This window comes from Podarcis raffonei, chromosome 15 (genome assembly GCF_027172205.1).
Source record: "Podarcis raffonei isolate rPodRaf1 chromosome 15, rPodRaf1.pri, whole genome shotgun sequence".
Lineage (NCBI taxonomy): Eukaryota > Metazoa > Chordata > Lepidosauria > Squamata > Lacertidae > Podarcis > Podarcis raffonei.
The window spans coordinates 16,101,467-16,116,058 of NC_070616.1; the positions used below are offsets into that span (position 1 = coordinate 16,101,467).

Below are 14,592 nucleotides of genomic sequence, written 5' to 3' on the forward strand. Positions count from 1 at the left end.
CTTCAGGATGAGAACAGAAATCGTGCTCCAGTGGCGTGACAGCAGCGGAAGGCCCCATTAGCTAAAGTGGTGCTTCAGGTTAAGAACAGTTTCAGGTTAAGAATGGACCTCCGGAACGAATTAAGTACTTAACCCGAGGTACCACTGTATAAGCATTGGATTTTAAATGCCCATACTGGTCTATAGTGATTTCAGGGTTCCATATAAAGTACTGGTTTCACAATTCAGGTCCCAATGGTTTGGGATCAAATTACCTGAAGGACCATCTTCTTCCTTATGGACACGCCTATAGTTTTAACTTAGTTTTAAATGCAAAATGTTGGCTATTCCAGCCAACTCCTAACCACCATTAGCCCAGGCAGCAGAGCCAGAGGACAGGGATGATGGGTGCTGCACGTGGTGTGGTCCATCATGGGATCTCTGTGGTTGTTTGCAGAGGAGTGAAAACATCTTTATGGAATTTGCTCCCACAAGACACAGCGATAGCCACCCACTTGGATGACTTTTAAAAAGAGGATTAGATATGTTCATGGAGAGGAAGCCTATCAACAGCTACTGGCAACAATGGCTATTTTCTATCTCTGCTAAAGGAAACTACCAATATGCTTCTGAATGCTAGTTGCTGTGATTCAGAAGTAAGGAAAGTGTTGTTACACTCAGTTCCTGCTTGTGGGCTTCGCAATGGAACACCTGGTTCGCCTCTGTGAGAACAGGATGCTGGACTAGAGCCTTTGGTCTGATCCAGTTGCAGGGCTCTTAGACAGGGGGCTGAACCCTCTGCCCCCAATGATGATCACATATGCAAAAAAAAAAAAAAATTACTGTCGGAAGTCAAGGCTGATGGATGATCTGGATTTTGTTATGTTTTTACTTTGGTCAATTGCAAGGGGGTTCAAGTGCAAGATTGTGATACTGTAAACACTGAACGTGACAACTTTTTTTCTGTGGTTAGGCTACCTTCCTTTTTCTTTGCATTCTAACAGCACTCAAAAACTTCCTTTAAAAAAAATATATATAAACAAGCTTTTGAATCTGTTCCTGCTTAAGGTACTGTTAGAGCTTACTTCCTCCTCTCCCCTTTTTCTTCTGCTATCAGTTTTAGTTTGGATTTTTTGTACGTGTGTTCTTAATGGGTGGATTAGGGTTACTGTTCCATTTCTTTTTCCTACTATGACTATTAAAAAGCTCTACATGTCTGATTATTTATTTGCTTTCCAACAGCACTTACGGGGAGGGGGAAGTAAGTGTGTATGAAGTCATGTTATATATATATATATATATGGGTTGTTTTTATTTTATTTTATGCTGATTCTAATGCATATGTTTGTTTGTTTATATGTTCATTACATAAATTCTAGAGGATGCCGAATTTGCACCTCTTTGCCCCGGCTTCTGACACGTAAGGTGTATATTTTAAGGACCTACCCAACTGCTGTAATTTTAACTTCTTTTCAACAGTTTTTAGGAATGCATTTCAATTGCTGTAACCCACACTGGGACCTTTGGGTGTGGAGTAGTGCAGGTAATAACAACAATAAAAAAACTGAAGGTCACTTTGTGTTACTTTGGTAAAACGAAAAGCAGCTAATACACGTAACTGATAACTATAATAACAACTAGTACTTCTGGCTGTCGAGGCAGAGCCTAGGCATTGTGGCTAGTAGCCTTTGGCAAGACCTTTCTTCCATGAACTTGCCCGAACTTCTTTTTAAAGCTGGCCAGTCACTGCCTCCTGTGGGAGAGAGTTCCAGAGATTAACGCGGCACTGTGGAAATGACTTTTCTCTGCCCCGAATCCTCCCCACATTTCAGCTTCACTGGATGCCCACCAGTTCCAGCGTTAAAAGTTTTAAGCTTCGAGTCACCTCGGCAAGCAGAAATAAAATAAAATAATAAAAAGGGGCGACGGCCAATACAAACACCAGCAACATAAAGGACTGAGCCTGAGAAGGATATTCGCCAGGGAAGCTCCTTGGGTCGGCGGCGGCGACCACAGCCCCCCTGGCTCCGCTGCCCCTCTCCGCCCACCGACCCGTCCGCCCTGCCCCACGGGAGGGTACCTGCCCCCTCTCGAAGGCGTCCCGCTCGGCGGCCACGGCGGCGTCCACCATCCCGCCGATAACTCCGGGGGGCCTCGGGAAGCGGGCGGGCGACGCACCTGAAGGAGCCCCCCGAGCGCCCCGCGGCGGCCTGGAAAGAAGGGAAGGAGGCCCCGGCCGTCCTTCTGACAGGAAAGCCACTCGCCCCGCCCGTTGGTCCGCGGAGGCTGCCACTCACCGCCCGAGGCGCCGCGATTGGGCCTCCGCGACGAAAGGGGAGGGGCTTTCTTTCCCGCCCGTTTCCTTCTCTCGCCGCGACGGAAAGGGAGCATCCCCCGGGCGTCTCCGCGGCAGCCCCGCCTAAAGGAGGGAGAATTCAAGAAAACGCCTCTGCGATTGGATGCTGCTCTAGGCTCCGCCCGTTTCCTCCACGTGCGCCGGCCACCGCCCTTCCACAAAGTTTGCTGTGTTCCGAACGGCCAGGACTGCGACTCCCATCGGCCACAGCTGCAGTTCCCCCCACCGCGCTCGCTGGGGCTGATGGGAGTTGTAGTCCAAAACATCTGGAAGGCGGCTGGTTACCTCCATGCAGGGGTGGGGAGCGTGCGGACCTCCAGAGGTTGTTGCTGGGCTCCAATTCTCCTCAGTGGTTAGGGATGGTGATGAGGGGAGCTGTGGAGTCCAGAAACATCTGTGGAGCTGCGACAGGTGGCCCGTCTCGGCTGTGTTAATTATTATAATCCCATAATCGTTATTAATCCCATAATCATTATTAATAATGCTGTGTTAATTCGCAATCCTCTTTTTAAGATGTGACTGGCTTCCAAAATGTCTCAGTGCGGGGAAATTCAAATAAATATTAATGCTATAATATGAAAATATGTTGCATTTCTTTTATGAAATTTAACTGCAAAAAAGGGGTTTACAAAAAAATAGATTTATTAGTAAAATCAATTAAAACAGTCAGAAAATTAAAACCTCAATAAACTAAGAACACATCAGCACCAGATTTAGGGCAGTGTGGGCGATTCACCCCCCCCCAGCACAGAGGCGTGGGGGCACAAAGTAATAATAATAGGAATAAACTATATTTATACTTCCTGAGAAGATGCATTTAAAAGCAACTGCACCAAAAGAAATGGCTGTGGAAATAAGAAATGTTAGGGGGGGGGCGCAGATTTTGTCCCATATCTCACCAAAAAGAAAAGAAAAGAAAGAAAGAAAGAAAGCATACAGAGCTTAGAAGGCTCCCACAACACACATTAGCACTATTATTATTATTATTATTATTATTATTATTATTATTATTATTATTATGATGTGTGTATATATAGAATTATAGTACAGCTGGCTGCTTTACAAAAATAAAAATAGAAATAAGTACTGACTGGCAGCACCCAAGGCTTTTTGCAATCAAGCAGTGTACAGATTTTAGGAAATAATAAATAAATAAAACAAATTTATCATTTATTTATTTAGAGTACTGCATTTGCATCCCACTCTTCAGCCAGAAGGCTCCCAGAATAGGTTACATGCAATCAATTAAAGCAAGGCTGGCTCTGCCCTCTGGCTCACAATCTAAAAAAGCAGAAGGACAAGGAAGGAAACAGGGGGAGGAATGAAACTCCGGCACCAATTCTTAAAACAGCTGTTCTTATACTGAGCAGCTGGCAGGGGCAGGAGATGCCTGATGGAGCTGGGCTTTTGGCAAAGGTGATGGAACCAAGCCTCCTGCTTCCCATCTCTCCCTCTGATGCCATAGCTGCCCCCAGCTGGCAGTTGAGGTCCGATGGAGCTGGCTTGTCCCAGAACAGCTGACGCCTTTCTGTTATTGCTGCAACACCGTTCCTGGTGTGCAGGCCCACCAGAGCTTAACCCTCAACATGCCCCGCCTGGCATGAGGTGAAGCTGGAAGTGATGCTGCCTTCCACTCCCTCCCCCTCCCTAATTGCTGCAAGCTCTATCTATCTCCAGTTAGCACAGAAGCATCTGATGAGAACCCCCCAAGGGTGGTGCCTTCCCCCCTTCCCCGCCGCCACTTTGCTGCCTCGTCACCTCGTCCTTCTCTAATTCATTTTCTGGAAAGCTGCCCCCCCCTCATTCGGGGTCTGTTCCAGATGGGGCTAATGGACTTGATGCAGCCGTAGCTGGCTCTCCACAAAGCAAAGGATGAATAATTGAACTGTTGCAAGCCCCCAGAGGAATGGGGGAGGTGGGCACACTCAGAATGGTAGGCCAAATTGCTACCTGACTCCATAAGTCCTGGCATAGGACAACTCTACCTGTTCTAGATGGGACACCTTTGTAGGGCCACCCTATCCTCACAATCCTTCCAACCTCATAGAACTGTAGGGCTGGGAGGGACCAAATGAGTCATCTAGTCCAACCCCATGCAATGCAATCTCTCCCCAAAATACAATGATGAAGTGGCTGATGATGACGATGATAATAATAATAATAATAATAATAATAATAATAATAATAATAATAATTTATTATTTATACTCCGCCCATCTGGCTGGGTTTCCACTCTGGGTAGCTTCCAAAAAAAGATTAAAAATACATTAAAACACCAGTCATTAAAATCTTCCCTAAACAAGGATGACTTCTAAATGTCAGATAGTTGTTTATTTCCTTGACATCTGATGGGAGGACGTTCTACAGGGTGGGTGCCACTACTGAGAAGGCCCTCTGACTGGTTCCCTGTAACTTGGCTTCTCGCAGTGAGGGAACTGCCAGAAGGCCCTCGGCACTGGACCTCAGTGTCCGGGTTGAACAATGGAGGTGGAGATGCTCCTTCAGGTATACTGGACCGAGGCCATTTAGGGCTTTAAAGGTCAGCACCAACACTTTGAATTGTGCTTGGAAACATACTGGGAGACAATGTAGGTTTTTCAAGACCGGTGTTATGTGGTCTTGGCGGCCGCTCCCAGTCACCAGTCTAGCTGCCATTTTCTGGATTAGTTATACAGTAGTTTCTGGGTCACCTTCAAAGGTAGCCCCACATAGAGCACATTGCAGTAGCCTAAGCAGGAGATAACTAGAGCATGCAACACTCTTGCAAGACAGTCTGCAGGCAGGTAGAGTCTCAGCCTGCGTACCAGCTGGAGCTGGTAGAAAGCTGCCCTAGACACAGAATTAACCTGTGCCTCCATGGACAGCTGTGAGTCCAAAATGACTCCCAGACTGCACACCTGGTCCTTCAGAGGCACAGTTGCCCCATTCAGGACTGGGGAGTCCACCACACCTGCCCGCCCCCTGTCCCCCAAGAACAGTACTTCTGTCTTGTCAGGATTCAACCTCAATCCGTTAGCCGCCATCCATCCTCCAACCACCTTCCTAACTTGTGCAGAGGTTTGAAACACAGCTCAATCAGAAAACTTTTTATAAAGGACAAATTATATGTTGCTGAAGCCCACAATAAGCTATGATGATTCCCAACCTTCTTCTGGCCCCTTGATTTCATGAACTCATCTCCAGTGCCCCTACCGTATAAAAAAACATTATTCAGAATTGCAGTTTGCAGCAGATAATAACACAATAAAATGCAAAAAAGTTAACAATTAACTGCACATTTATTCAAAACCCAAATAAAACTATGTCGTTTAATTAAGTAAACAAAACTGATGAACTTGAACCCTTTGCAGGACAAAATGAGATTATAACCGTTGTAAGTAAATAAATTAAATGGAATACAGATTTAATTTCACAGGGAAACTCAGCGAAAGGGGGGTGGGGGTGGAATGAGACACAAGCAGTGCCTGCAGGCTACAGTTTGCCCCTGCAACTCACAGAGTTTTCCAATTCTCTGAAATCACAGAACATTTATTAATTCTGGGAGGTGGAGGAGGAGAGAGTGAAATGAAGGGAGGAGGTCTGTGAGCACAACCTTGTTTCTGCTGCCATCTGGTGTCCAGGTTGTGAAGGAGGACCCTGTGTGCCAAACACAGGAAGACTCTGAGATTGCCAATTGAGGATGGAAGCACAAAGCCTGTGTCTCACTTAGTTACCTAGTCAACCCCAAGGGTGGGCTTGGAAGCAGCGTCTCATTACCTCCCCGAGCAGGATGCAAATTTTAAAGACCTCGTTTTTAAAATTTCATATAAGTGACATCTCCCTGCCCCTGCCTTGTCAAGTCCAGACCTGGCGCCAGGCTCAATGGACCCCTGGCAAAATGGCATGGGTAGGTCTCCCTGGCATCAACCCACTTGGGCCCCCTTTCCCATCAGGCTCCCGCTTCCCACCTCCCCCTGCAGTGATGGCCACAAGCTAAGGTAGCTTCAAAATGGGATTAGACAAAGCCATGGGGGAGAGGCTATTGATGGCTACTAGCCACTAGTCAGCTGGAGGGAGCAATGCTTCTGAATACCAGCTGTTGGAAACTATAGGAGGGGAGAACGCTCTTGTGCCTGAGACCTGCTTATGGGCTTCCCAATGGGGGCACCTGGTTGTCCCCTGTGAGAACAGGATGATCCAGCAGCTGGGCTTTTCTTTTGTTCTTACAGAACTCCCTGCTACTGGAGGCGGCAATGGCTATGCACTTGGATGGCTTTGAAATAACCTTTGAGTTTATGAAGTGGATGGGAAATGAAAACATCTCTCTTCATTGCACTCGATGAAGGCAAGGCCAAACAGCAATCTTTAGTGTGTATATAGTGTATCTTTTTCATATGAAATATACCATGTTCTGGTTTTGCTTTTCTACTTCCTTTTGATTTTTGTTGCCATGTTGGAAACTCCCCCCCCCCAATGACTCCAATTCTCACATGCAACCCTGAGGAATGAGAGGCTGGAGGGGATTTTGGGTGGGTGAGATTGCAGAAGGAAGGGCAGACGGGGCTCTGCTTAACATTTTGTTCTGATAAAGATGCTCCAGCTGTCCTATAGATTTAAATCAGCATCATCCCACTTAAAATGGTCATCATTTCCTCCCAAACACCCTGGGAACTATAGTTTGTTAAGAGTGCTGAGAGTTGCCAGGAGATCCCCCTTATTCCCTACCCATAACTATGGTTCTCAGAGTTCCCTGGGAAAGGGGAATGATTGTGAAACCACTCTGAGAATTGTAGCTCTGGGAGAGGATTAGGGGGTATCCTAAGAACTCTCAACATACTAAACAAATTAAACTTCTCATGAGTCTTTGGGAGAAGTCATGGCTGTTTAAAGTGCTATGATACTGATTTAAATCTATAGTGTGGATAGAGCCTTGTATAACAAGGGAGGGAGCTGTGGGTGTGTTTCTTCCACCAGGGGGAGCAGCAGCCTCATGAATGAATGGCCTAAGATTGCTCATCTGTCAGATGCTGGAGTGTGTGGTTGGGGTCAGGAAGGGGGTGATGGTTAGACCCACACAGCACCTTCTTTCAAATACTGGGCACCCTGCAAAGCCACCAGCTATCTTTATTTGCCCAGAAGCCAATCTTTGTCAACAGCCTGTGCTCTTAAGTACTTAAGAAACTCCCTTATTTTTGCGCTTCATATATTTTCAGGATATAAACTGTAATTTACAACCATACCGCTCCCAATAAAGAAAGGAGAACATATTAATGATGACTAGCCATTGATAACCTTATCCTTCCTGAACTGGTCCTCCTATCAGCTTTGAAGCAGCAACAAAATTGCTGGCACATTTTGCAAAGCTAAGCAGGGTCCGGTATGGTTTCAAATTGGATGTGTTTTGGATTGTGCATTGAGATTCCTGCATTGTAGGCGGTTGGACTAGATGATGATGATTTATTGAATTTATATACCGCCCTATACCCGCAGGTCTCAGGGCGGTTTACAGAATAAAATCAAAATATAAAACCACAAAATCCATAATCCCCTGGGTTCTCTATGATTCTGTCAGTCCCCCCTACAAGTGGCAGGGCATGAAACCCCAATAATCACTTATTATTCCACCATCTCTAGTTGGGCCTTTCCCTCTGGACATTCAGAATCAGAGGTTCTGGCTCCAAAGTAAGAGACATCCTCGTCACTGTATTAATCAACTGTTGGGGGAAACTCTTTTTCAAAACTGATATCTGAAGCTCTGGTCCTGGCCAGCCGCACAAGGTGAGATGGAGAAACACACCCAGCAGGACTTGAACCAAGGACTTGAAGACACCAAGCTGGACCCCTGACCCTGGTGAACTGGAACATGCCAAAAATATGAACTGAATTCCCAGTGGTTCCCAAACTTCTTTGGGCCACTGCCCCCTTGATTCCATGAAGTCATCCCTGGTGCCCCCCACCCTACCCTATGGTGATTGGCATCTGTCTGTCTTGGGAGAGAATGGAGGAGTGTGCCTTTGGGTGTGAGGTCAAGCTGTTGGAAGGTTGCAGTACCTGCTGTGGCTGTAGAACCTGATATGGGAGAGACACTGTGGTTTTTTCCTGGGGGTACTCAATGGTACACAGTACCTGCACCTCCCCCCCCCAATGTTAAAAGTGTGGCACTTACTGTAACAACTTTGTGGTGAGTACCAACACCGTTTTCTCTATTAATAATAATAAAAAGCACTTGAGAGACATGTTTTGTTGCAGCTGGGGCAGATGAAGGCATCCAGTTGTGCTGCTGCAGATGCACCATGGCGTTTCTTCTCTATAAAAAGCATTATTCAGAACTGAGGTTTGCACGACCCAATAAGGAAGAGAATAATATAAAATTCAAGTTGGTAACAATTAATTGCACATTTATTTAAATTGGATGAACTTGATCCACTGATACCAGCCTTACAAAGTCTGATATTCATGTCCACATCCAGCCTCTGCCACCCCTTGCCTCTTAGCGCTGCCCTCCCCGGGAGAAGGTACCATCCACTTTGGGAACCACTGTGCTAAACAAAACCTCCCCCTGGTTTACTACTCACTGAAACCAACCTACTGAAAAAATCTCCCCTTCCCTTAACCTGTTCCTGAAGCCTGGACTCTGTCCCTGTAATGCTGTGTCAGACCACAAATGTTCTCTTGGGGAAAAAAAGCAGAAAGAATGCATACGCCATTACCTAGGAAGGAAGTAGCATCTCTTTCAAGAGACGCAAATCACCCGTTCCTTCTCCAAATGATTCATGTTGCCCTCACCTCTTGCGAAGCTGAGGTGGCTCTGGGGGTAATGGGGGAAAGTTGAGGAGGGCAGCATGGGACTGACTGAGGAAGTGTTGTGGCAACCCAGAGGTGGAGACAAGGGCAGGAGTTAACACCAAGCCAGCTCTTTCCTCTGTGGCAAAGTGGATCGGCCAGAGCTGCTTCCATAGAGACATCAAATACAAACATAAGAAGAGCTGTGTCACTGGATCAGGCCAATAGATCAGCATCCTGACCTCACGGCGCCTGACCACGATGCCCATTGTGTGAAACCCACAGACAGGATTCCAGCACATGAGCCCTCTCCCCTCCTGTGGTTTCCAGCAACTGGTATTCAGAATCATTGCTGGCTCCAACCATGGAAGCAGAGCAGAGCCATCATGGCCAGTAGCCACCAATAGCCCTCTCCTCCATGAATCTGGCCAATTGCCTTTTAAAGTCAACAAGGTTGGTGGCTGTCGCCTCCTCCTGAGGGATAGTTTAACGAGACAAAAGAACTGTTGTGAGTTGGGGGGGGGGTTAGTCTGTATCATGCCTGAGTCCCTTCTAATTCCAGGGATCCTTGGTCCAGCAGGGGTTAACATCTAATGGAGGATCCCATTGTTGAACTAGTCTGGCAAGTTTCTTTGTGAGACAATGGCCATAGTTGCCAACTGAGCACTGCCATTAGTGAATAATAATAATAATAATAATAATAATAATAATAATAATAATAATTTATTCTTTCTACCCCACCCATCTGGCTGGGTTTCCCTCTGGGCAGCTTCCAATGAAAGATTAAAAATACATTAAAACATCTGAAGAATGCATGCATGCACGCACACAAAAGCTCATACCAATAACAAACTTAGTTGGTCTCTAAGGTGCTACTGGAAGGATTTTTTTTTAAAAAAATATTTTATTAAAGCATCAGTCATTAAAAACTTCCCTAAACAGGGCTGCCTTCAGAACAGGCAGGGCTGCCTTCAGGGCTGCCAGAAGTAGTGATGGTTCTCTCTGGGCAAATGGCTGCCCTCTCTGCCTCACCTGGCTGGTAGTGAGAGGGGCAAAAGCCAGAGCATGTGAGAGATAAGAGCAGGCAGCAGGCAGAAGCTAGAGAGACAGAGCCATGCTTGATTTCTGCTGGAATCCAAGGCTATGACTATGGGAGAAGCAAAACCATTTTGGGTGATAATGCTGTGAGCCCCTCCAGCTTAGGCTCAGGTCATACCCTCCAACATAGGGATGTCCTATTCCATAATAATAATAATAATTTTATTATTTATACCCCACCCATCTTACTGGGTTGCCCACTCTGGGCTGCTTCCAACATGTAGAAAAACATAAACTGTTAAACATGAAAAACACTTCCCTATACAGGGCTGCCTTCAGATGTCTTCTAAAGGTTGTATAGTTACATATCTCCTTGGCTTAGGGGGGGCGTTGCATAACTCCACACCCTCCAACATTTCTCTGATTAAAATAGGGACACCCTAAGGAAAAGCGGGACATTCTGGGTTCAAATCATAAACTGGGATGGCTTCTATAAATCTGGGACTGTCCCTGGAAAATAGGGACACTTGAATGGTCTGTCAGGTGTGTAAATATGTGTAAATACTGTAAAGCATAGATCATAAAGACACCACAGTCGCCAGTGTTGGACTACAATTCTCATCAGCCCCAGCAAGCATGGTCAACACTCAGAGGGGATGAAGGGAGCTGTAGTCAAACAGCATCCAGAGGGCATTCTGTTGGCTACCCCTCTTCAAAATGCTTAGGTGCTATCCAATCACTTTGTGAGAAACAAGCCTGCTTCCGTCTTTCAGTGTTTTCATCCAATGAGTAACATCATTTGACAGTTGACAGTTTGGGGGAGCAGTGCTGCTTGTTGTTGAGATAAAGAAGGTAGAGTGATGCACCCATCTGGAAGTAGCAGCTACAAAAGGAGTTTTTACTCCTTCCAGCTCAGATCTAATTTCATGCAAAAAACTGAAATATCTGGTGCCTTTCAAATGGAGTGTGCTGAGGATGGGTTTCCAGCTGGTGGAGCTTCTCTCCTTGAGGCTGCCTGAGCCACAGATGCTAAGGGCCACCCCCACCTGTCCTGCTCTCCACCTCTGCCTTTGCCCAGGATAAATGGGCCAGGAGCCTACACTCTTGTGTGGTTATGAATGAGAGGTAATCTGCACATGCTCACCATCACTCCTTTTATCCATATTGCATTACTTTTTGCAGGTCTGATTTCCTGGCATTCAAAGCAGCTTGAGCCCTGAACTCTCTTCTCTTCCTGCAGAGAAGAAGAGGGAGGGGCATTGCTTCTATGGTGGGGAGAGACGATGGATGAGATCCATGACCCATATAGAACTGGGATTAGCACAGACCATTCTGTTCTTCTTTGTGATGAATCTGCAAAAGAAGAGATGATATCTGCTTAGGGCCAACTCTATCATATGCCTAGGAATAGGCCGTTCTCTGCCTTGGGGTTGGCCTAGTTTGGGGCTGGGGTGGTGCTGAAGGCTTATATTGACAGTCACTCTCTAGGACCCAGGAGATCAGGGTTCAAATCAGTGCAGGCAGTTCTCCTGCACAGGGCGCCAAGCTGAAGGGTGCAAAATTGAGTAGATCCATACTTGAGAAGATCCATTTGGGGGCGCCAAATTCTGAAGCTCCTCCTGGTCTCTTCTTAAGAGGTGATGTTTCCAGAATGACTTTAGAAAAGTTTCCACTCCACCCAAATCAAGAGAGATAGTGAAGGGGTTGATGCCCAAGATACGGAGGCAGGATGTGGACGTATCAAGAGGGGCCATCACCTGTGGCATATTTTGATAGATAAGGGGGTTGATAAGAGCCCTTTCGTGTGACACGTCCATTTCTGTGTAAACAGCCTGGGTGCTTCCATGGTCTCAGGGGAGGCTTGAGGCCTTGTGAGCACAAATGTAAAGCAGCTGGAACAAGGTCCAGGGAAGGATCAGGCCACTTTAGGGTGAAGGATGGGTAGCAACTGGGCTGTGTGTGCAATGGAGGGTGCCATGACTTCAGGACTCCTTTTCTTGGATGGGTTCTGATAGCACCCAAGAGCCCTCTGTGTCCCATGTGGAGACTCCCCCCTACCTATCCACCCCCAGTGCTGGCAGAGGGACTCCAGGCAAGCTCTTGTCTCCTGGATCCACCCAAGGCTCACCTGGATCTCTATTTTGCCCACCCTGGGCAAGTTGTGTTAAGAAGTCGGTTAAGGAATTTTGCTGGTTGACTAGCTTAGTGCATAGAAGCTGTGCAAGTGTTAAAACCTGGGATGGGGGGCAGTTAAATGACCCCCCACACAAATCCCAAGTCCCCGCCACAGCCGCAAACTAAGGCCAGGACCAGGACCATTTACACAAGCACCATACATACACAACAACAAAGAGACTGAAAAAAAGCCATCTATAAACTTGTAGCAATAAGCTGAGACCATGTATGGTACTGTTTCCTCTGACTGTCCCATATAGAAAACTGTAGATACTTCACAAATAATCACCAAACTTCAAGAGTTTGACTGATTTCCTTGGTTCCAACGGTAATGACTTCTCTGGACAATGGGAATCTAGAGCTCCCCCTGCCTCCATAATCCCTTGAGCATAAGGCCACATACTCCTTGCCCCTCCATAAGGTGTGAACCTAGCCTCACAATAGGAGGCAGGAGGCGATCAAAGGCAGCACATAACCCAGACAGATATCCATTGGGATGGTGGATGAATCCTGATACTTTCAAAGGAGAAGCTCAGGAAAGCCTTGTAGCTTGGGGGATGTGCAAATACTATTATTGTTCTTTGGAGAAGTGGATAATTCATATTAAAAACCCGGTTATTTACTGGGGTGAGTGATGGGCTCATGTTTCTACATCTGAAACTCTCCTACTTTGTGTCATATCTGTGATGTATTGATGAAACTTTTGAATAATGTATTATGGGAAATGGGGAGAGGTCTTAAAAGTTCACGCGACCCCATGCTCGGGGTTCCTAACTCTTTATGTGCTTGAACCTTGTTGCAACAAATAAAGATCAGGTCCACTGACCGCTGCTTTGCTTCTTTAACTTGGCTGGGGACTCCTTCTTTTGCTGACTGAAGAGACCTGCAGGGAGTGGCACCCCAATGAGCTGGGCAGCAGAGCAAATCTATACCCCAGGATGTTTTCCTTATCAACAGGCATCCATGTTCATTTGAGTTAAGCACAGGGCCCAATCCTGGTCCTCAGGGTAGCCCACTTTCTCCAGCCCTCCACTGGGAGGACTCTTCATTCATTCCCACTTTCTGCTTCCTGATTCTTCACCTGTTACCGATCTGCAAGAGGACCTGTCTTCTTATCCCATGATTCTCTGGGCTTACTTGGAAGCCTTTGTGGAGGGGCTATGAAAGGATTTATGAATGTCTTAATAGATACTGTCTAGTGGACCCCCCTGCCCACATTCTCCTTGATACTGTCAAGCAGCTCCAAAGGATCATTTAGAGTGGGCTTGTCTGGAACTGAGGCTGAGAGAGAGGCAGAGGCCTGGCTGGCTCTTGGTGGGAATCCAAAGAGATGGTGGAGCAGAGGCGGATTTAGGGGAGTGCAACTGGTTTGGTCACACTGTGTGCAGAGCAGAGGGCGCCGTAACTATGATGTAGAATGGAAGGTGAGAGGTGGGGTGGGGTGCTGAATTTTTGGTGTTGCACAGGGCGCTGCTGAAATTTGAGACCCCAAGGTTCACCACTGGGTGTGGGGAGAAGGCGGATGCACAGGTCAGCACAGATGCCTCCATCATTTTTGATGATGACTCTACAAAAAGGGGAACTGGAGTGGATCTTCCTCCCTTGCCATCCATCTGAATCAAGGCTTCATTGAAAGCTAAATCCCGGATATTGCCGCCCAAGGAGGCAGCAAGTGGCAGCCTTGGGAATCGTGACCACCTTGTTCCCTGCGGGCTGAGGTTGCACAAATGCCTGTCATCTCCGTCCCCTTCTGAAGCTGATCTCAGACTGCCTGGACGTGCTTCACCCCCCTCCCCCCTGGAGAGAAGAAGGACTCACAAAAGACAGAGAGGAACTCAAACTGCATCTTTATTTTCAGAAGCCAACAGCAGAACTGCAGACTGGCCCATCTGCAGACATACTCCTATAAGCAACACTTAAGAACAACACAAACAGAAATCAGTGTGCTTAAAGTTGCCTCTCAAGCAGAGAGCAAATAATTCAGAAACATTTGCTATGCAGATTCTCAAGACAGATACCGAAGGTGAGATTTAAATCCTGCTTTGGGAATTTCCTTAAAAGCCCCGGCAAAATGGATTTCTCCCCCAGCAGCACACTGGAAATCAACATTTTGAAAAGCTGCGTGGAAACAGATGCTTGGTTGCTTGAACAGAACCTGCCAAACAGTGTCGATTGACTTAGCTATGAAAGGGGCATCTGCTGACTTCAGGAACTAATTTCTGGTAGACCGTTTCTCACAAGCAGGCCGGCTGCTCCTAGATAACCACAGAGTCCCTTGAATG

General features: G+C 46.7%; 1 protein-coding gene across 3 annotated transcripts in view; it reads right to left on the reverse strand.

The window, feature by feature from the left end:
• Positions 1-14,592, reverse strand: part of HIP1 (huntingtin interacting protein 1) — a 315,500-nt gene that overhangs the window by 68,159 nt on the left and 232,749 nt on the right. Inside the window, exon 1 of one of the 3 annotated variants that reach the window (XM_053367143.1) lies at positions 2,064-2,215. The exons of 1 other annotated variant lie outside the window; for it this stretch is intronic. Coding sequence is in view for 1 of the 2 variants with exons in the window: in XM_053367141.1 (XP_053223116.1) it covers positions 2,060-2,110 (51 nt within the window). In the remaining variant the exon portion in view is untranslated. Of the gene's footprint in view, positions 1-2,059; positions 2,216-14,592 lie in introns of those variants that run through there. One more of the 3 variants, XM_053367141.1, reaches the window with a different exon arrangement.